The 20,169-nt window shown below is 36.6% G+C and overlaps 5 protein-coding genes across 6 annotated transcripts; all 5 read right to left on the bottom strand.

Annotated features, from left to right (window-relative positions):
- Nucleotides 1–9,722: 9,722 nt before the first annotated feature.
- Nucleotides 9,723–12,440, bottom strand: LOC113471022. Its single transcript, XM_026829861.1, is given in 3 exon segments — nucleotides 9,723–10,287; nucleotides 10,829–11,580; nucleotides 11,668–12,440. Coding segments are annotated over 3 exon segments (1,491 nt in total). The 5' UTR covers nucleotides 12,378–12,440; the 3' UTR covers nucleotides 9,723–10,258.
- A 4-nt stretch (nucleotides 12,441–12,444) lies between these two features.
- LOC113471017 lies at nucleotides 12,445–13,935 on the bottom strand. 2 transcript variants are annotated; one of them, XM_026829856.1, is made up of 3 exons: nucleotides 13,830–13,935; nucleotides 13,202–13,364; nucleotides 12,445–12,675 (listed from the first exon to the last, which is right to left on the bottom strand). In XM_026829856.1, the coding sequence occupies exons 2-3, from the start codon at nucleotides 13,305–13,307 to the stop codon at nucleotides 12,548–12,550; spliced, it is 234 nt and encodes a 77-aa protein (XP_026685657.1). In that variant the 5' UTR covers nucleotides 13,308–13,364; nucleotides 13,830–13,935; the 3' UTR covers nucleotides 12,445–12,547. The 2 variants fall into 2 exon arrangements, with proteins under 2 accessions (XP_026685657.1, XP_026685656.1); XM_026829855.1 differs by lacking the exon at nucleotides 13,830–13,935 and having other exon boundaries at nucleotides 13,202–13,633.
- LOC113471016 lies at nucleotides 13,885–15,868 on the bottom strand. The gene is made up of 3 exons (XM_026829854.1): nucleotides 14,926–15,868; nucleotides 14,411–14,491; nucleotides 13,885–14,057 (listed from the first exon to the last, which is right to left on the bottom strand). The coding sequence occupies exons 1-3, from the start codon at nucleotides 15,107–15,109 to the stop codon at nucleotides 13,909–13,911; spliced, it is 414 nt and encodes a 137-aa protein (XP_026685655.1). The 5' UTR covers nucleotides 15,110–15,868; the 3' UTR covers nucleotides 13,885–13,908.
- A 1,484-nt stretch (nucleotides 15,869–17,352) lies between these two features.
- On the bottom strand, nucleotides 17,353–18,838 carry LOC113471015. Its single transcript, XM_026829853.1, has one exon. It carries the CDS (start codon nucleotides 18,421–18,423, stop codon nucleotides 17,503–17,505), a length of 921 nt encoding a protein of 306 aa, XP_026685654.1. The 5' UTR covers nucleotides 18,424–18,838; the 3' UTR covers nucleotides 17,353–17,502.
- On the bottom strand, nucleotides 18,510–19,627 carry LOC113471021. The gene has a single exon (XM_026829860.1). The coding sequence runs from the start codon at nucleotides 19,329–19,331 to the stop codon at nucleotides 18,510–18,512; it is 822 nt and encodes a 273-aa protein (XP_026685661.1). The 5' UTR covers nucleotides 19,332–19,627.
- Nucleotides 19,628–20,169: the final 542 nt, after the last annotated feature.

The raw sequence follows: 20,169 nt of genomic DNA, 5'->3' as shown, positions 1-20,169 counted from the left end.
TGGGGAAAACTAATTAACACAGTATGTAACGACAGTGAAGAATTAATAGTCATGGGAGATTTTAACTCAATTATTGGCAAGAGCCTCCCAGGCTGGCTGGGGGACTATAAACAGGGAGTAGACCAGCAACCTCCTTAACCAGCCTAGCTAGCTGACAGTTTTCTAAAGGGGTAATACTATGGCTTTAAAATACCAAGGCCAAGTCTTCACGATGGTTGCTCGCACATATTAATATGTGGTTCAAGACAAGCCAAATAAACTTGGCTGAAGACCATCAACCCCCGGCCTTAGCTAAGCCATTAACAACAACAAAAACACCACCAACAACAACGACACCACCACCAGTTAGATCTCTCTGAGAGAAATAAGTAGGTAGGAACTTGTTTGACCATGAGATGTAGGCTGATATTATAAAACTGTCACTGAGACTCAAACTGATACTCAAGTGTTCATGCCACAAGTCCTCTATTCAACGGAATTTTTTTTCAAGCATCACTTGAGTAGGTATCATTATTGTCAGGCAGTACCGGAAACCATCTGCAAGGGGAAGAGGACCTACAATGTCCACATTAATATGCGTGAATCGAACAGAAGGCATAGGAATACTAGCAGGAACGGATTGAGTGTGCCGGTGAACTTTGGATCTTTGACACTCCAAACAAGTTTTTATCCAGCTTCTTATGTCTTTGTTCATTGAGGGCCATACAAATCTACAGGCGAGAAGTTTCTGCGACGATCGGGCTCCAGGGTGATTAATGCTGTGATAGAGGAGAAAAATAACTTAAGACCCAAGCAATAACTACTCGATGGATTTTTACCAAATTTAGATAAGTTGTACAAAATGATCACTAAAATTCATCTTCTTCGGCAGGAAAGGTCTAAGTTTGTCCTGCGATACGTCACAGTAAATCTCAATATGGCCAAATTTGAATTTTTGAATATTCAGAGAAGTGGTTCGGCTTTGTAGAATATGGGTAAGTTCAGGGTCAGACAGTTGATCATGAGCTATTTTCTCGAGGGAAAAGGATGGAGATATGTCTATTTCTTCTATTCTAGACAAAGTATCAGCAATAAAATTGTCTTTACCTGAGATGTGACGAATATCAGTAGTATATTAACTGATAAAATCAAGCTGTCTCAACTGCCTGGGTGAAGCTTTCTCCAACTTTTGCCTGAATGCAAACGAGAGATAAAATTGTCTTTACCTGAGATGTGACGAATATCAGTAGTATATTAACTGATAAAATCAAGCTGTCTCAACTGCCTGGGTGAAGCTTTTTCCAACTTTTGCCTGAATGCAAACGAGAGAGGTTTATGGTCAGTATAAAGGGTAAACGGTCTTCCTTCAAGCAGGTATTTGAAGTATTTCACACATGCAAAAGCTGCAAGAAGTTCTCTATCGTAAGCGCTTTAGTTTTTTTCAGCGGCGGATAACTTTCGAGAGAAAAATCCTAGCGGTTGCCATGGTAACTTGGGTGCCGTACGCTGATGAAGAACTCCGCCGATTGAGAAATCAGAGGCATCTACCTGTAAAGCAAGCTCAGCATGTGTTTCAGGATGATATAGTAATGTGGCTTTGCATAATTCACCTTTACAGGCTTTAAACGCTGCTTCTGAAGTTTCAGACCAGGATATCGGTGTCTTGTCATTTTTCTTACAAGAAGTCAGGAATTGATTCAGAGGAATCTGAATCTGTGCGAGGTGGGGAATAAATCTTCTGTAAAAGTTAATCATCCCCAGAAACTTACGCAACTCATGCACAGTGCGAGGCAGTGGGAAATCTTTTATTGCGTCCACTTTGATTTCCAACGGTAGTTAATCATCCCCAGAAACTTACGCAACTCATGCACAGTGCGAGGCAGTGGGAAATCTTTTATTGCGTCCACTTTGAAAAATCTTTTACCAGTTCTCTTTTTGTGCAAGTTATCTCTTCCTTGACAGTCTTCTGACACCGTTTCTGAGTTCCTTTAATGTTAACAGTTTCTACAATCGTTTTCCATTGTACATAAGACACAATTTCATCTTCTTCATAATCTTCAAATATAATGTTTTCACTTTCGTCCAGTTTCGTCATTTTTAGACTTTTCATCTTAGATACCAGTAAGGCCATGTTCGCGTGTTTTTTGCATGCGCAAGTGTCTCTATCTCCAACTTTTGGAAAGACAATCCAAAAGGGCCTCAATCGGCATAACATTGAGTAGCTCATATGTTGATATATACTATATAGGCTTATCCTTGATGAATTTTGCATGGAGATTTTTGAGGCTATTATTCAATAATCTCTTTTGTCTTTCATGAAGGAAGACTTACATGAATTGATTGTAATACCAAATGCCTGGAATTTAGCGAAGAGGATTTCAAGGTGACGCAGGTGTTCTTCCTCGCTCTCTGAAGCAACCAAGAAGTCGTCAATATAGGGGAACACGAAGTCGAGCCCCTGAGTAATTTTATCCAAATCATTCCTCATGTTCCTGTTCTTTGTATTCTTCAAATAACATCGCTGTGAGGTCAGAGCTTCCATGTATTTCTTGAATTTGTACTTCTCAAAGTGGCAAGGGTGGTCTATATAAATAAAATTGTGAATGGGGTAGTTATAGCCGTTTTCGGAATGTCCTCTTCGTTGACTGGTATTTGATGGTAAGCGCGGACGAGGTCGATGACGGAGAACACATTTTTCCCTGCGGCGACGATTGAGAAATCCTGTATATGAGGAAGAGGATAACGATCAGGAATGGTTACAGAGTCAAGCTTTCTGTAGTCCTCGCAGGGCCTCCAGTCCCCATTTTTCTTTTGAACAAGATGCAGAGGGGCCGCCCGAGGCGATTTGTATTGAGGATAAAATTCCATACCTCGGCTGGGATTGAACCCACGCCCTCCTGTTAACCAGTCGAGCGCCTTGACCACTCTTAGTTCTGCTATTCTAGCATCGATATTACCTTCACAAATGGTAGAAATACCGAGTAGCTCCTGCTCGCCGGAGATCAAGTTCACATGACGAGAGCTGGACTGGTCAATCAGCTGATAATTCCTCAGGTCCACGAGGAATCTTTTTCTTCATGTCAGTCTTCTTCTCCTTAGTCTTTTCAATCTCTTCAATCTTTTTCTTCATGTCAGTCTTCTTCTCCTTAGTCATTTCAATCTCTCCAATCTTTTTCTTCGTGTCAGTCTTCTTCTTATTGTTACTCTTTTTCTTCTCTGTAGTATCTTCCTTCTTGCTAGTCCTGTTCTCGACACTATCTTTCTTCTTGTCCGTCTTTTTCTTCTGAACATCTTTCTTCTTCTCAGCAGTCTGTGACTTTTTCTTCTTTCGAACAGTCATTTGGTCATCAGCGTCCCACTCTTCTTCTGAAAAGTCTTCTTCGGAACTATCAGAGTATACATCGTGGTACGACAGTTGCTTTGAACAGGTGATATCTGTAATATTTTAAATAGTTAAGGTTAAATTACAAAATAAAATCTTGTACTTATAACATTAGAGAGGGTTTTGCTACTCATTTTTCCTCACGAGGTACGAGTCGACCCCGGACATCCAAAGAACAGTGTTGAAAAATTCCGACGCCGCCGAGATTCGAACCCGGACACTTGGGTTCAAGTCGGAGGAACTACCTACTCGACAACAGTGCCTTCTTGACATTCCTAATTGTAAGTGAAAATAAAGGATACCTATAGTAGTGTCTATTTTGATCTGTCCAATTCCAAAATGTTTACATTCATCCAGGGCACTACAAGTTGAACAACTGAGACTTCTTGCTTGAATTATTGAAGGAACTTCTTTATTCCAAGTTAATTGGTGGACTGACAATGTTCCTTTGAAGGCAGGAATGGAAATCAGGGGAATTTCATCAATTTTCTCCATATCTACTTCGTTGAAAATCAATGGTTGGCAGGGCATCTGGATCTGGAGTAAAGACCTAATTTGGGCAGGCAAATCTTTGCCTCGCCGTGTGCTGAGATAGGAGGAGGAGGAGGAGGAGGAGGAGGAGGAGGAGGAGGATGAGGATGAGGATGAGGATGAGGATGAGGATGAGGATGAGGATGAGGATGAGGATGATGATGATGATGATGATGATGTTGACGTTTGTTCTAGCTGATGTTGTTGAGCACCAAATCTTCTCTCCAAGTTTTCAAATTTTTTGGCGAGAACCGTTTGATAAACTTGGACCTCACTCAGCTTTGCTGGAATAAAACATAAACACAAACATTAGAAGCGAGGAAAAGAAAAAAAAGTTCTTGTATCAATTTTTTTAATGTAAGTAAAGGGTTCAGATGTAAAATTCATGATATTAGGTAATACAGAATTATTATAATTAAGGAGACCAGTACTGTTCAATTAAATGTATTTTCTCCTTATTCTTACCGTAAAATGCGGGGTTAAATGAAATTTTCATTATTTCTAAAGTTATTCTACTTTTTTAAAAACTAATTGTCCACGGAAAAATTTAAATTGTCCACGGAATTGACTATAAGCATAATACAGAGTTGAAAAGTAAAGTTTTAAATGATATTTTCCTCTTAAAATGGCAAGTAATAAAAAACAACAAAAATAATATTATGTTCTAACAAAAAAATCCAAACAAGATTTATTTCTTTATTTATAAATGATTAAATTGTCCACTGAAATGACATATAGTCAATGGAAATGACATTATGTCTTTGAAAATAACAGATTAGCCTTGAGAAATATTTTTTTAGGAAACCTTAAGGTATTGTATAAAATTTGGAATAATGAAAATAAACATTTCGCCTCGATGAACAATATTAAAAAAAAGATAAAAAACAACATTTTTATTCTTTGTTCTGCCACAGTTTGAATAGATCATCAGTGGCTTCAGGATCAGAATATTCTGAATGAGAATTTTCAGGAGCATGGAGTTTTCTGTTAGCTTGTTTCGCCTCCATTGCAGTCTCATTAGTATTTTCATTCCTTCTCTTCTCTTCAGTCTTCATCTTCTCATTTGTCTTTTCAATCTCTTCAATCTTTTTCTTCTCTTCAGTCTTCTTCTTCTTCTTCTTCTTCTTCTTCTTCTTCATTCCTTCTCTTCTCTTCAGTCTTCATCTTCTCATTTGTCTTTTCAATCTCTTCAATCTTTTTCTTCTCTTCAGTCTTCTTCTTCTCATTTGTCTTTTCAATCTCTTCAATCTTTTTCTTCAAGTCAGTCTTCTTCTTCTCATTTGTCTTTTCAATCTCTTCAATCTTTTTCTTCAAGTCAGTCTTCTTCTTCTCCTCAGTCTTTTCAATCTTTTTCTTCTCGTCAGTCTTCTTCTTCTCATTTGTCTTTTCAATCTCTTCAATCTTTTTCTTCAAGTCAGTCTTCTTCTCCTTAGTCTTTTCAATCTCTTCAATCTTTTTCTTCAAGTCAGTCTTCTTCTCCTTAGTCTTTTCAATCTTTTTCTTCATGTCAGTCTTCTTCTCTTCTCATTTGTCTTTTCAATCTCTCAATCTTTTTCTTCAAGTCAGCCTTCTTCTCCTCAGTTTTCAATCTCTTCAATCTTTTTTTCAAGCAGTCTTTTCTCCTCAGTCTTTTCAATCTCTTCAATCTTTTCTTCATGTCAGTCTTCTTCTCCCTTGGTCTTTTCAATCTCTCAATCTTTTCTTCGTGTCAGTCTTCTTTCTATGTTTACTTCTTTTCTTCTCTGTAGTTCATCTTTCTCTTGCTAGTCACTGTTCTCGAGCACGTATCTTCTTTTGTCCGTCTTTTCCGTTGCTGAAGATCTTTCTCTTCTCAGCAGGTCTTGGACTTTTTCTCTTTTCGAACAGGTCATTTGCGTCATTCACGGTCCCACTCCTTTTCTAAAAGTCTTCTTCGGAGATAGAGATACATCGTTGGTACGACAGTTGCTGGGTTGAACAGGTGGGATATCGGGAATTTTTAAATAGTTAAGGTTAAATTACAAAATGAACATCTGTCTTATAACTGGTAGAGAGGGTTTGCTACGCATTGTTGTCCTCAGGAGGTTACGAGTCGACGCCGGACGATCAAAGAATCAGGTTCGAAAAATTCCGACGCGCCGAGATTGAAGCCCGGATCACTTGGGTTCAGTCGGAGGAACTACCTTACTCGACAACAGTTGCTTCTTGAGCATTCCTAGGATTGTAGTGAAAATAATAAGATACCTATAGTAGTGTCTATTTGATCTGTCCAATCCAAAAGTTAAATTATCCAGGGCCTACAAGGCTTGAACAACGTGGGAGAGCTTCTTGCTTGAATTATTGAAGGACTTCTTGTATTCCAATTAATTGGTTGGGATCTGACAATGTTCCTTTGAATGAGGCAGGAATGGAAATCAGTGAGGATAATTCATTCAATTTTCTCTCCATTATCTTTCTTCGTTAGTCAGCCTCCCATGGCGTAGTGGTCACTGCCGCTCGCCTTGCACGCGTGGAGGATGATCCGGGTTTCGATTTCCCGGGCGGAGTCAAGAAATTTGTATTCACGAAGATGATTGATCGTGAGACGGCTGTTGTGGGGCCCACTCAGCCTCGTGAGGAAAATGAGTAGCTATGGCATATAAATGCGCATAGCGACCGGTGCCAGCATGGTAGGTAAACATTGGATTTTAGGATTATTGAGATATTGGGAAAAATCCTACAATGCTGCAGTGAGCACCAAAGTTGTGACATAATAACACAAAGAAACTGCATTTTGCATTTATTATTATTACTATATCTACTTCGTTAACAACGAAGAACTTGGTGCTTGATTCCTGGTCGTTAAGTAGCATCCGTAACTTTTCAAGATTTGGAACATCGAACCCTCTGGCCACAAAATTATCAAACAATCTTTTGGCACTGCCACCAACACCGTCTGGGGCCCCCTTCCCGTGTCCGGCTTCCGTGTAGTTCCAGGTCATTTCCTCAGCCTCCAACTGCTTTGCAATGTCCTTAACCCATAACTGGAACATTGATTTGTTCCGGTATTGTGTCACCGGACCATTACTAATGAAGTGCACTGATTGAAGATGTTTCACACTACTCTTAACATCTTGAATCACAGGTTTTAGGTGGGCACAGATCGCTTTAGGATCATGTCTTAGATCTTCCGATAGTGTGCAATAGGATTGTGCAACACGGTTGTCTCCTATCTTTGTGTACACCACAGTTGTGTGCAAAGATATTTGTTTCTTTGAACCGCCAAAGTGTGCGGACTGAATTTCATTGGCGTGCCAGAAGAATTTCTTTTTTCATGGTTGGTTACGTCCCACGCAATGTTGCCAAGCGTCCCTACGCTTTAAAAATTTGAATCTCATTATGTTTCCCGCGCACACTTTGGGGACGAATTTCTCTGTGTACACCACAGTTGTGTGCAAAGATATTTGTTTCTTTGAACCGCCAAAGTGTGCGGACTGAATTTCATTGGCGTATTTATTCGGATTATTTATTATTTTTGACGATCTTTACGAAAAAAATACATTTGGACAGTTATATTTTTCATGAGAATCATCAATTGTAATTTTCGGAAAAAGCGAAGTGGAAGATGACTTCAGTTTCCTTAAGGTCCTCTTTCATTTTACTGATAACATTGTGTTGATTTCTTATGTTTGTGCAATGTTGTCGGAATGGTCCAATTTGACTCTGAAAATCTTTTACCAGTTCTCTTTTTGTGCAAGTTATCTCTTCCTTGACAGTCTTCTGACACCGTTTCTGAGTTCCTTTAATGTTAACAATTTCTACAATCGTTTTCCATTGTTCATAAGACACAATTTCATCTTATTCATAATCTTCAAATATAATGTTTTCACTTTCGTCCAGTTTCGTCATTTTTAGACTTTTCATCTTAGATACCAGTAAGGCCATGTTCGCGTGTTTTTTGCATGCGCAAGTGTCTCTATCTCCAACTTTTGGAAAGACAATCCAAAAGGGCCTCAATCGGCATAACATTGAGTAGCTCATATGTTGATATATACTATATAGGCTTATCCTTGATGAATTTTGCATGGAGATTTTTGAGGCTATTATTCAATAATCTCTTTTGTTTTTTTTACTTTTTTCCTTGTAATGCAATCTTTTTTGCCTGGAGTCATTCGGCTACAAATGTCTTGTTCTTAGAACTCTTGTACATCTTTTCGGATTTTATCCAAATCATTCCTCATGTTCCTGTTCTTTGTATTCTTCAAATAACATCGCTGTGAGGTCAGAGCTTCCATGTATTTCTTGATTGCTTAGAATCGTGAAATTTTTAGTTATTCTTACTCCTTATGCATCCACGATTCCAAAAATCGCATTAGAAAAATTTCTGTCTGTCTGTCAGTTACGCTAAATAGACCTTCATTTTTTTTAATTTTTTTGTTTTTTTTTTTTTTTTTTTTTTTTTTTTTTTTTTTTTTTTTTTTTAAGAGGTTTGACAGAGGGAACTTTAACTGCTATGGTCTTATCGTCCCGAAATCGAAGAGAGGAGGAAGACAGGATAGGAGAAAGCCAGCCGTTCCGAGAACGAACATTATCCCATCAGGATAAAATCCGCCCCGGGCGGGAATCGAACCCGCGGCCTAGCGCTTACAAGGCAGACGCACTACCAACTAAGCTAACTAGGCTGGCTAAATAGACCTTTGGTTGTCCTCTTTTCACGCAAAAATGGCTCGACTGATTTTGATGAAATTTTTTGTGGTTAAGAAAAGTACTCTGGGTGACAAAGGCTACTTAAAATTGTCACATTCCATCCTGATTCAAAATGGCGGCGGTTTAGGTTTAAGGTTATGCCTATTATGCTGCACTGTGGGACATGTCAGGGAGCGCGTAGCGCGACCGTGTGACCCGTGTGTGTGTGATGGGTGTGTGTGGTGGGATGTGTGTGATGGGATGTGTGTGATGGGATGTGTGTGTGTGTGTGTGTGTGTGTGTGTGTGTGTGTGTGTGTGTGTGTGTGTGTGTGTGTGTGTGTGTGTGTGTGTGTGTGTGTGTGTGTGTGTGTGTGTGTGTGTGTGTGTGTGTGTGTGTGTGTGTGTGTGTGTGTGTGTGTGTGTGTGTGTGTGTGTGTGTGTGTGTGTGTGTGTGTGTGTGTGTGTGTGTGTGTGTGTGTGTGTGTTGTGTGTGATGGGTGTGTGTGTGTGTGTGTGTGTGTGTGTGTGTGTGTGTGTGTGAGAGATGGGTGTCAGACAGACAGAAATTTTTCTAATGTGATTTTTGGAATCGGGGATGCATAAGGAATAAGAATAACCAAAATACGATTCGAAGCAATGTACAGACAAATCTACAATTTTATTTATATAGATTGGACCTCATGGAAAATCAACTGTGGGTGCCTAATTTTGGAACAGTGTATTTCAGTCTTAGAGAGTATGACAGAGGCATTTTGCAATCATAATGTCATTGACAGAAAAAAGCACAATTTTTGAGTTAATTTCAGTAACATTGAACATTTCTAATTTGGTTTCAAGTCAGTCTTCTTCTCCTTAGTCTTTTCAATCTCTTCAATCTTTTTCTTCAAGTCAGTCTTCTTCTCCTTAGTCTTTTCAATCTCTTCAATCTTTTTCTTCAAGTCAGTCTTCTTCTCCTCAGTCTTTTCAATCTCTTCAATCTTTTTCTTCATGTCAGTCTTCTTCTCCTTGGTCTCTAATTTGGTACTCAACCCACCAACCTGATATTGGTGTATGAGAGAAGAACGTATCGGTAAATCACAATAAAGATCTTCAGTCTTAGTAAAATAATAACCTAATATACAAAGGTCCCCTGTTGTTAATTTGACAAAGTTCTCAACTTGCACTATTCTAATTTGGTACTCAACCCACCAACCTGATATTGGTGTATGAGAGAAGAACGTATCGGTAAATCACAATAAAGATCTTCAGTCTTAGTGAAATAATAACCTAATATACAAAGGTCCCCTGTTGTTAATTTGACAAAGTTCTCAACTTGCACTATCTTACAGTCTTTTGTTAGGATAAAGGCATCATTTTTGCTGAAATTATGAATTATTGAAATGAATGATTCTGTTTTAAACCTCGAATATTGACCTTCCACAGACATTCCATCAATCAATGGGCCTTGATTGTGGGGTTTAAACAGTCCAATCTGAATTTTTATATTGGAAAATCTGATACCTTTCTCAACAGACCTATTTACAATCTGTTGTAGAGGTTTATTTGAGTGTCTCAATTGTTTTTTAAGTTGTCCCAGGTAATTCTCAAATGGAAAACAACTAAACTCATCAAGGGATCCAAATAGTTCACAATCATGAACTATGTGTAGCAATGCATGCACATTATGAGATACTAATAAAATTGGCTACCATAAATACTAGCAAAATGTTTCACAAAGTACTCAAGCAGCCTGGTGAGCATAATTTCTTAAGGTAGGTTTAGACGAAGCGAGTCTACTCGCGCATTTACCTCGCTTCCGCTCCCTCGCGTCGTGTAGATGGGTAAAATCCCCCGAGTTTCCTCACCCCGAGCAGCACTCGCAGCGAGCCATCGCCAGTCGGTTTTTAATCACGCATCAAAGGAAACTCGCAGTAATTCCTCGCTTCGTGTGACCGTGTCATATATTGCCGAGCGAGTTCCAGTTCACAATCATGAACTATGTGTAGCAATGCATGCACATTATGAGATACTAATAAAATTGGCTACCATAAATACTAGCAAAATGTTTCACAAAGTACTCAAGCAGCCTGGTGAGCATAAAGTTCACAATCATGAACTATGTGTAGCAATGCATGCACATTATGAGATACTAATAAAATTGGCTACCATAAATACTAGCAAAATGTTTTACAAAGTACTCAAGCAGCCTGTGAGCATAATTTCTTAGGTGGCGCGAGGATGAGTTTTGATGTGCGAGGAGGAAACGAGTTTTGGTGCGCGAGTAGACTCGCTTCGTCTAAACCTACCTTTAGGTTACCATCTCTTACCATCTCTTTGTTGGCCAGAATAAAAATTGCAATACTTAAACCAAGGAAGTTGTTATACTGATCTGCTCTTATATTTCCTTTTAAAACTATTGGGCCAACGTATAATAAGAATAACCGAAATTCAGTTGCTTTCCATCTCTTTATTTCTTCTAAAGGTCTACACTTTCTAGAAAATTCTCTAGGCAAACATAAACGACAGGTGTTGATTAGTAGATTTATTCTTTCCTATGGACTAGAATCTGATTCCTTCCTTCTGCTGATTCGTAAATTATAAGGGGCCAGAGCAGTAATTAATAATAGTAACTTCTTGACAACTCCCAAACAGATAAGATGCATGTAATCAAGTGGGAATGAATTGATAATGTCCAAATCCAAATTTAGTAAAATAGAAGAATCAGCATGATGATGATCTCTGTCTAACTTAGATACAAAATTATTATGAGTACGTTTCTTGCTTGAAGAAGTGGGGAATGCCATTGCCATTTTACCATAAGAGTATTCTCCTCTAGTGCACGAGGAATATCCCCCATGTCCTTTAATATTTAACACAAATGCTTTGGCAGGTGCATCACAGGCAAACCCTTTTATACATATACGTACATCAATTTTTGAGCCCTTAAAGTCTAAACCCTGTGTTTCGAGTAATTTTATTTCATCTACAAAATAAGAAAGAAACTGGTTGCTAGAGTTTGGTTTGTCAGCTCCCCAATATATACCTATCATGAAAATATGGGATCTAAAGAGTTAATTGGTGGACTGACAATGTTCCTTTGAAGGCAGGAATGGAAATCAGGGGAATTTCATCAATTTTCTCCATATCTACTTCGTTAAAGTCAGCTCCCATGGCGTAGTGGTCACTGTAGGATCTAAAGGGCCTAAAATCGGCCAAAATGAACTTTTGGATGATCCTGATAAAGGCAATCCATCAATACCTATCATCAATTCAATCTTTTGGACTATACCAAATTTATTTAAGAAAGCATTCAAATATTCTGTTAGACCAAAATGATAATAAAGGCCTGGTTCTATAGTCACAATCTTTTTCGTTTCTGTTCTAGGTGTTTTTAACAATGTCCTTGCATCAGTTGGTAATTCTCTAAAACAAGGATGCTTTTTCAAACCCTGAAGAAGATAGTTAATAGATTTATGAGATTGCTGACAGTCAATAGCATATTGTTTAATAAAATTCTTAATGTCAAAATTACTACTAATTTCAGGCAAATGTACATTGTCAGTTGTTGCCACAGAAGTGCTATTCTCAAAAGAAAATCTCTCTAGATAATTTGAATTTTCATTAGTAGTGTTCCCAGAAGAGCTACATGTCTCGATGCTATTCTCAATATCATTTCTACTATGTCCATGAGCAATAGGTTTGTTTGCAGAATTAATTTCACACAATTCAATACCTTCAGAAGAAAATGTCTCACATGGATTAGAAATGTTGACACCTGCGTGTGCCGTCATGGACAATTGCCTTCTTTTTCTCCAAAAGGTTGTTCTTTTAATTACATTAATTCTGCGATCTTTTGGCATTGTTCAAAATTTGTTTTTTTAGACAACTTCAGTATCAGTGGGCACAAAGTAATTTTACTTGAAAAAAAAAACAAAAAAAAAAAAACAAATATATTAAAAATACATACCTATATCTTAAAATATAATTAAGTATACAGGTACTATTTCAAGTCATGAGAAAATCTGTAACATCATGCACTAGTCTGATGCTTTGTCTTCATTTCTAATCTATGTTTGGCTTGCGCCATGTACAATCTCAGAGGTTTTTCAACATCCATACTATTCTTTGGTGGAAACTGTCGGTTTCTCATTGCAGCCGCTGTAAAAAAGGAAGGGGGTACAATTAATTTTATTGTTGTGCTAGCTTAAATCCATCATTTCACAAACCAAAAGAATTTATAATAATAAAATGAAAATAGTTCTAGGGCCTTTAGAAAATAGAAAAGCTTACAATGAACTGGCACTCTACATTTTGAATAGAATTATATTATTGCTGGGAATCAAACTGGGGTCTACTGAATATAAAGCCAATGTGACATCCAATAGGCTACAGGGAGTTATCACTGCCGACTAGGACTGAATAGTCCCATTATTCCAGCAGTAAGGACTATTATATGAACAATTCTTGCATTGAGGATAAAATCTCTACCGTGGCTAGGATTTGAACCCACACCCTCTGTATTTTACCAGCTGGACTAGACTCTCTGACCACTAAATTACTGAGGCAGACTCATGGTATTTAAAAACAGAGTGATTAGTATGTCTAGTGTAATGGAATTTCCAGGAAACCTCAAGAATATATGTTTGAGAATAAATAAATTTGAATTAAAATAAATCCTTCTTACTTATTATAATGTCCTTCAACTGAAGTTCCTTGAATGCCTGTTTTGAACCATTTGAACCACACCAAGAGTATTGTTGTAATGCACTATCTACAAAGCATTCTTTCATTATATTCCGTATAAAGTGACCAAGATTTTCTCCTGACTTGAAACTAAAGTAATTGGTCTGAAATGTAAAAACAATAAAAGGCATGAGGTAATATTTTGAACACTCGAATCAACATTGCTAGCTCAGAGTTAAGACAGGAATATGGAGGTTGTTGGTTTGAGTTGGACTACCAATGTATTTAATAAACACAGATTTAAGTTGAGGAATAATATAATGAAATAACAATTCAAATCATTTATATTTCAAACACTTAGATTTTAAAAGTGGTTTTTGATCCAAGTATCTTTTTTTTTAGAGGTTTTATAATTGAAAGTTCTCTTTTTTGAAATTCAGGTTAAGGGGGGATAATATAATGAAATAACAATTCAAATCATTTATATTTCAAACACTTAGATTTTAAAAGTGGTTTTTGATCCAAGTATCTTTTTTTTTTAGAGGTTTTATAATTGAAAGTTCTCTCTTTTGAAATTCAGGTTAAGGGGGAAAAAACAAGTACCTACAATGCTCGGGACGTATACGTACCAACGCTGAAGCATTTTCTGGTATTCTCAAGACAATCTCAAAGGCTCAACTTCACTCACAGATTTTAGAGGTAAAGTAGTCAGAACCTCAGAACAGACTGTAAGCTGCTGTTACCGAATATAGTTTCATCTGCTGAATTTTGGTTGCCTTGCAGGTTAAACTTTTCCAACAACTTGGTCATTACATCCAAAATTTGGTTTTGTGACACTTGTATACCAGCAATTTTAACTATAAAACAAAACAAACACATGAAATAGTCAAAGTTAGAAGCATGTTGCTTAGGTTAATAGCAAGAAAAAAGGGGACCTTGCTTGAAAAAGGACTAATTGTTCTTATTAGGTAGGTACTAACAAATCATATAAAAAAATCTAGAACAATTTGGACATTTTGCAATCAAGGATAATACGTACGTATTGACTAGACTATAAGTAGATATTGAAATTAATGACTAAATCTAGAACAATTTGGACATTTTGCAATCAAGGATAATACGTACGTATTGACTAGACTATAAGTAGATATTGAAATTAATGACTTACCTATTTGAATTTATAGAAAATACCTAGAAAATGAGAACATACCATTTAAAGCAGCAATTTCAGCAAAGACATCACTATCAGAGTTGGACTTCTGCCTCAATGATGTATTTGAGTTTGTATCACCTATAGAACACAGAGTACATAAAACAAAATTAGAAAAATCTGTAAATAGTTTGAATCTGTAAATCTATATTCTATATAAAAGAGAAATATGGACGAGTTATGTATGTCTGTCCAAATTGTTTAGAGGAAACTATAATAGATATCAAAAAAGTGTAAACGAAGACCCCCAGTAAAATTGTCGTATCTACCCAAAAAAAATTATCAGACCTTTGAAATTCCCAACCGTTCCCGAGATATTGACGTTTTTTAGTCCCCCCATAAGAAATACCCGGGGAACACACTTTGAGGCCAGCAACACCCCGCGAAGCCCCGGGAGCGCGCAGCGCGACCGTTTCCTACTGACAGAGAATTCTTTTCTTACTAAAATATTCTAAACCGTGGCGAAGCACGGGCACAACAGCTAGTAGTTAATAATCATCATGTATAACACATACCATTAACAGCAACAATTTCAGCATCATGTCTTGAGGTTGTATTTATGTCTGTATCACCTATAGAACACACAGTACATAAAACAAAATTAGAAAAATCTGTAAATAGTTTGAAGAAAAAAAAAGGGAAAAAACTCGTTTTGGATATGAAAATGTCTGTTTTGGGTATGACAAACCAGCAGCACATGGGAGAGAAGTTCTAAGACCCATCCAAGTACTATCGTTTATAAATTAAATACCGCATCAAAAGAAAATACCCAAGTATTTGCATTGAATAATTTCGATGTGATAGTACAATCATAATAATCATCATGTAACACATACCATTAACAGCAACAATAAAAAAAGGAAAAAAACTCGTTTTGGATATGAAAATGTCTGTTTTGGGTATGACAAACCAGCAGCACATGGGAGAGAAGTTCTAAGACCCATCGAAGTACTATCGTTTATAAATTAAATACCACATCGAACACATACCATTAACAGCAACAATTTGAGCATCATGTCTTGAGGTTGTATTTATTATTAGGACCAAAATATTGGATGGTTAATGGAAAAGACAATGGATTTAGGCAAAATAACGATTTATTTAGTGAAAAAACAGGTTAAAATAAAAGGCACAAATTGTGAGGTATGGTTAGGCTTTCTAGCGGCGTCGACTGTGTGTAAAAACACGACAGTGTTGTCAGATGTTTTTCAAAACATTAAATTGTTGCCAAAGGTATCATAAATATTACATGTTGCCAAAGGTATCTCAAACACTGACCTTTTGGTCTAAAATAAGCACGGGCACTTTTGGGCACTAAGGACATTAGAATTTTAATATTATTGAGGTGGGGTATTTTCGTTACAACAAAATGAAGATAAAATTCTTATAACAATATTCTTCATGATTTTGTCCAATGGAGATGGTATTCATTTACTTCTTTGTACACTCCTGATATTTTCGTTAATAATAATAATAATAATAAACATTGGTTTCTTTTTTAACTGACCTTTTGGTCTAAAATAAGCACGGGCACTTTTGGGCACTAAGGATATTAGAATTTTAATATTATTGAGGTGGGGTATTTTCGTTACAACAAAATGAAGATAATATTCTTATAACAATGTTCTTCATGGTTTTGTCCAATGGAGATGGTATTCATTTACTTCTTTGTACACTTTATAACAATATTCTTCATGGTTTTGTCCAATGGAGATGGTATTCATTTACTTCTTTGTACACTCCTGAGCTTTGAGGTGGTGAATAATGAACAACACACAGGTGGATGACGAGTACTCTGGTGGAGACAACACACTGATGAATCAGTAGAACTAGCCATATACGTGATAACTGATGGCACTTTCCTGGAATAATAATAATAGTTAAATTATGTAGTAGTAAGTACATGAAAGAAAGAAATAAAAACTGGTGAGAACATCACACAAATTGCTTAATTCCATCTCTAGGATGTTTAAGAAAGACATGCAAACCTAAAAGGGATTTGGGTATGGCCCTAAAGGGCTACAAAATTGTCTAACTGTATAACAATATTCTTCATGGTTTTGTCCAATGGAGATGGTATTCATTTACTTCTTTGTACACTCCTGAGCTTTGAGGTGGTGAATAATAAACAACACACAGGTGGATGACGAGTACTCTGGTGGAGACAACACACTGATGAATCAGTAGAACTAGCCATATACATGATAACTGATGGCACTTTCCTGGAATAATAATAATAATAATAATAATAATAGCTAAATTATGTAGTAGTAAGTACATGAAATAAATAAATATAAACTGGTGAGAACATCACACAAATTGCTTAATTCCATCTCTAGTACTTTGACCGCCATGGGTCGCATAAATGCGAGACACCGTTGAATACTTTTATTGCGTGGGTCGCATATGTATATCATCACTTGGAATTATCTTGAGGTTTTTTTTTCCACACAAAAGACCTCAAAAACGATATATACAGACCTACATAGATACTAATTTTCATTCAAGCAAAACAATAGCAATAGAAGATCTTCTCTGGCTTGTTCTTGTCTTCTCTTCTTTGAAATAGGGTCATTGATGGAATCACCTCTTGAGGACTTTTTTTTTCTTTCTCTTAAAAGGAAGTAGTTGGGCTTCTTGTGTAACAAGTTTTTCTCGGGGAGCAATGTGTCTTCCTTTGGGAAAACACTGAAGGTCTTGTTGTTGGACTTCTGTTTCAATTCTTCTTATGTATTGATTGAGAAATGTGTTACCAGAATGCAGTAAATGGGAAGGTATGGTCTTAGATTGCACCATATTTTGCAACTTCACTAAATTCAAGTAAATATTTTGATAAGCTTTTGCTTCAGATAGTGTTTCAGCTTGACTTACGTTGTTATTAAGTTCAACACCATCAGATTCTGTACTGTTATAATGATATTCAACAGGATATTCATTTATATCTTCATGAAAACTTACAGGCTGTCCTTTTCTTAAAACAGAATGAACTTTATGTACATGTTTACAAATTGGGTGGGAAGGGCAACTACATGAATATAAATGAGCACACAAACCTGCACAAGATAATTGGACACATTTGTCAAAACACAAATCTAAATTGCACAGCAAACTTGGTTGACTTGTTCAATAAAGTAAACCTTGCTTTCTTCTGTGCTTGAATTGTTTGATGTTATTTGCCACACCGAGGAAGAGATATTGGATAGTGCTTTGTCATCTATTTCCAAACTCCTATCATGCTGAAGGTGTGCTTTTGGTTGTGCAGGACCCAGCATGTCTAATCTTTTCCTGGCTCCTAAATCGTCTTTTTCAATGTCCAACAAAACATTGATTATATGATCCATACGTTTGTTTGGTATCCTCTGGAGATACTTGGATTTCAATTTGTTATGGAAGGACTCAACATGGGAAGTAGTATTTATATTTCCATGACCGATTCCAACTCTACTACTCATGGCCCATTTCTCAGTTCTATGAGAGTAATGGCTTTTTAAATATTCCACAAATGCCTTAGAATCATTTTCGTGCTTCTTCAAGAAAGCCGCATACAAATGATAAAATTCATCTGGATTTCTAGTCCCAATGACAATTTTAATTTCATCATAAATAGTTTGGAACATTTCTGGGTCTGATTTTTCTCTTATATTTTTCTGGAGAGTTTTGTCTAAATGCCACTGACATAGAATGTGTCGAATCTTAGAAGCAAATCCACTCTCAAAGCCGTTTATGATAGCAGGATCATCATCTGTTATTAAACAGTTGATTTTAAATTCACTATCTGCCTGTTTTGCAACATGCTTTAAAGCTGTTGCAAAATATGCTATCACACTGCCGGTCATAGAATTTGAAATAAGATGGGCTACAGGCCAACCAAAATTGTGTTCATCAACAACAAGAACATTTAATAATCTGGTGTTTTCATATTGTGTGATATTATGGGTATCATCAACTATCAATATTTTTTTGGCTCCCTCTATCATTAGATCTCTCTGATCTTTGGTTTGTAAAGCAATCATAAATAATTCATCAACTTCAGATGGCAAACACGATGGTAATTCTTCTGGACATATTAGAAAGTTCTTACCCTGTGGTTTATAAAGAATTACACTATTATAACTTGTTTCAGTTGATTTACTTGATAATACACAGAGGTAGCATCATCCTTGTGAAATTGAGTTTGTTTTTTCACCTTTGCAATTTGCAATTTAATACTCTTTTCAGTAATGATTAGGTTCCTGTCTCCACAGAATTCCTTTGTTCTATTCTCTCGCTCTAATTCCATGGATTGTAAGCTTCTATGAATGTTTATGGAAGGAACGTTCAGTGCAATTTGTTTCTGAATATGAGAAGTTGTACTAGGTGTTTGGGGTTGATGTACAATATCATTTTTAGTAAGTCGATGATTATGTGTACTATGATATTCAACAAGTAGGCTTTGAGAAGTTGTACTAGGTGTTTGGGGTTGATGTACAATATCATTTTTAGTAAGTCGATGATTATGTGTACTATGATATTCAACAAGTAGTTTGGAGTGCTCTATCTTCACAATTATTCTGGCGATGCATTGGAAATCTTTTTTGATTTGTCCTATTTTTTTCTTTCTAGAAGAAAGGCGGGCTGGCTCATTTGATTTTCTATGTGGCTTACTGTGACCATCATGCTGACAATAGTAATACTTTCTGCATCCATTCTGTGCTCGATGTTGGCTGAAGTAAGAAAAAGATTTCACTTCTTCTTTTTCTTTCCATGAAATAAACTCTTCATGAGAAGAAAGTGCTTTGCAATGCTCCACAATCTCCAAGTCTTGTTCGGTACTCAAGACAGATCTATAACGTCCCAGATGTCCAGATGGTGCCTTCTTCAATCCTCTTCTTATGGTGGATTCATTGAAACCTAATTCTGCAGCAATGGCCCTGTTGGACATTCCTTGCTGTAGCAATGCTCTAGCTCTCTCCAGCAGATCATTGCTAAGCGATTCGTTGGTTGTTTTCCTTTTATATGTCCTGCGAACAGAAAAAAACCATAATAATTAGCTACCTATTTATTAAAATTGAAGGAAAAGAAAGCAGAGTTTGAATTTGGGGTAAAAAGCCGAACTTATAATATTGCAGCTTTTTGCCCCCACGGAACTGCGGCTTTTTGCCCCATATGCAACCAATTATTATTATTACAAATTAAAAAAAAAAAAAATATATAGGGGATGTATAAATAAAAATAGCACATTATTGTTGTGTATGATGGTGGTTTCGAACCAGTGTATTTCGGTTTTCCAATATCCAATATTGGCTAGAGTGAATTGATTCAATCCTCAGTCTTGATTTTCACTCTGGTGAGTCTACACAAAATAAATTCGTTCCAATGTTCTATTTTCAAAGTGATCTTTTCTTACTACATTAGAACTCCAACTCAACAATTATCACACTTATCTAAATAAATATTTCTAATATTTTCGTTAAAAAAATGTTGAAAAAACTGTATGTAAACAGTTTTAACAGCGCGAACGACATGCCCATAAGCATTGTTAAGAGGAAAAAAAAAACGGGTTTTAAAATAAAATTAAAAAAAAAAATAAATAAAATTAGATCAAATTACGTAAAAATAAACTCACCGCATTTTCGCTCCTCTGGTTTTATCCTCGAACTGAAGATTTTCTCTGTAGTCCCAGAGATCAGGTTTCAACAAGTATAGACTTTCATTTTAACCCTTACTGTTAAGTTGGCTTGAAAACAGGCATGGGGCTTATTACCCCGTGCGGCTTTATG

This window comes from Diaphorina citri, unplaced genomic scaffold, assembly GCF_000475195.1.
Source record: "Diaphorina citri unplaced genomic scaffold, Diaci psyllid genome assembly version 1.1 scaffold2011, whole genome shotgun sequence".
In the NCBI taxonomy this organism is placed as follows: Eukaryota; Metazoa; Arthropoda; class Insecta; order Hemiptera; family Psyllidae; genus Diaphorina; species Diaphorina citri.
This window is presented reverse-complemented; position numbering and strand designations above follow the sequence as displayed.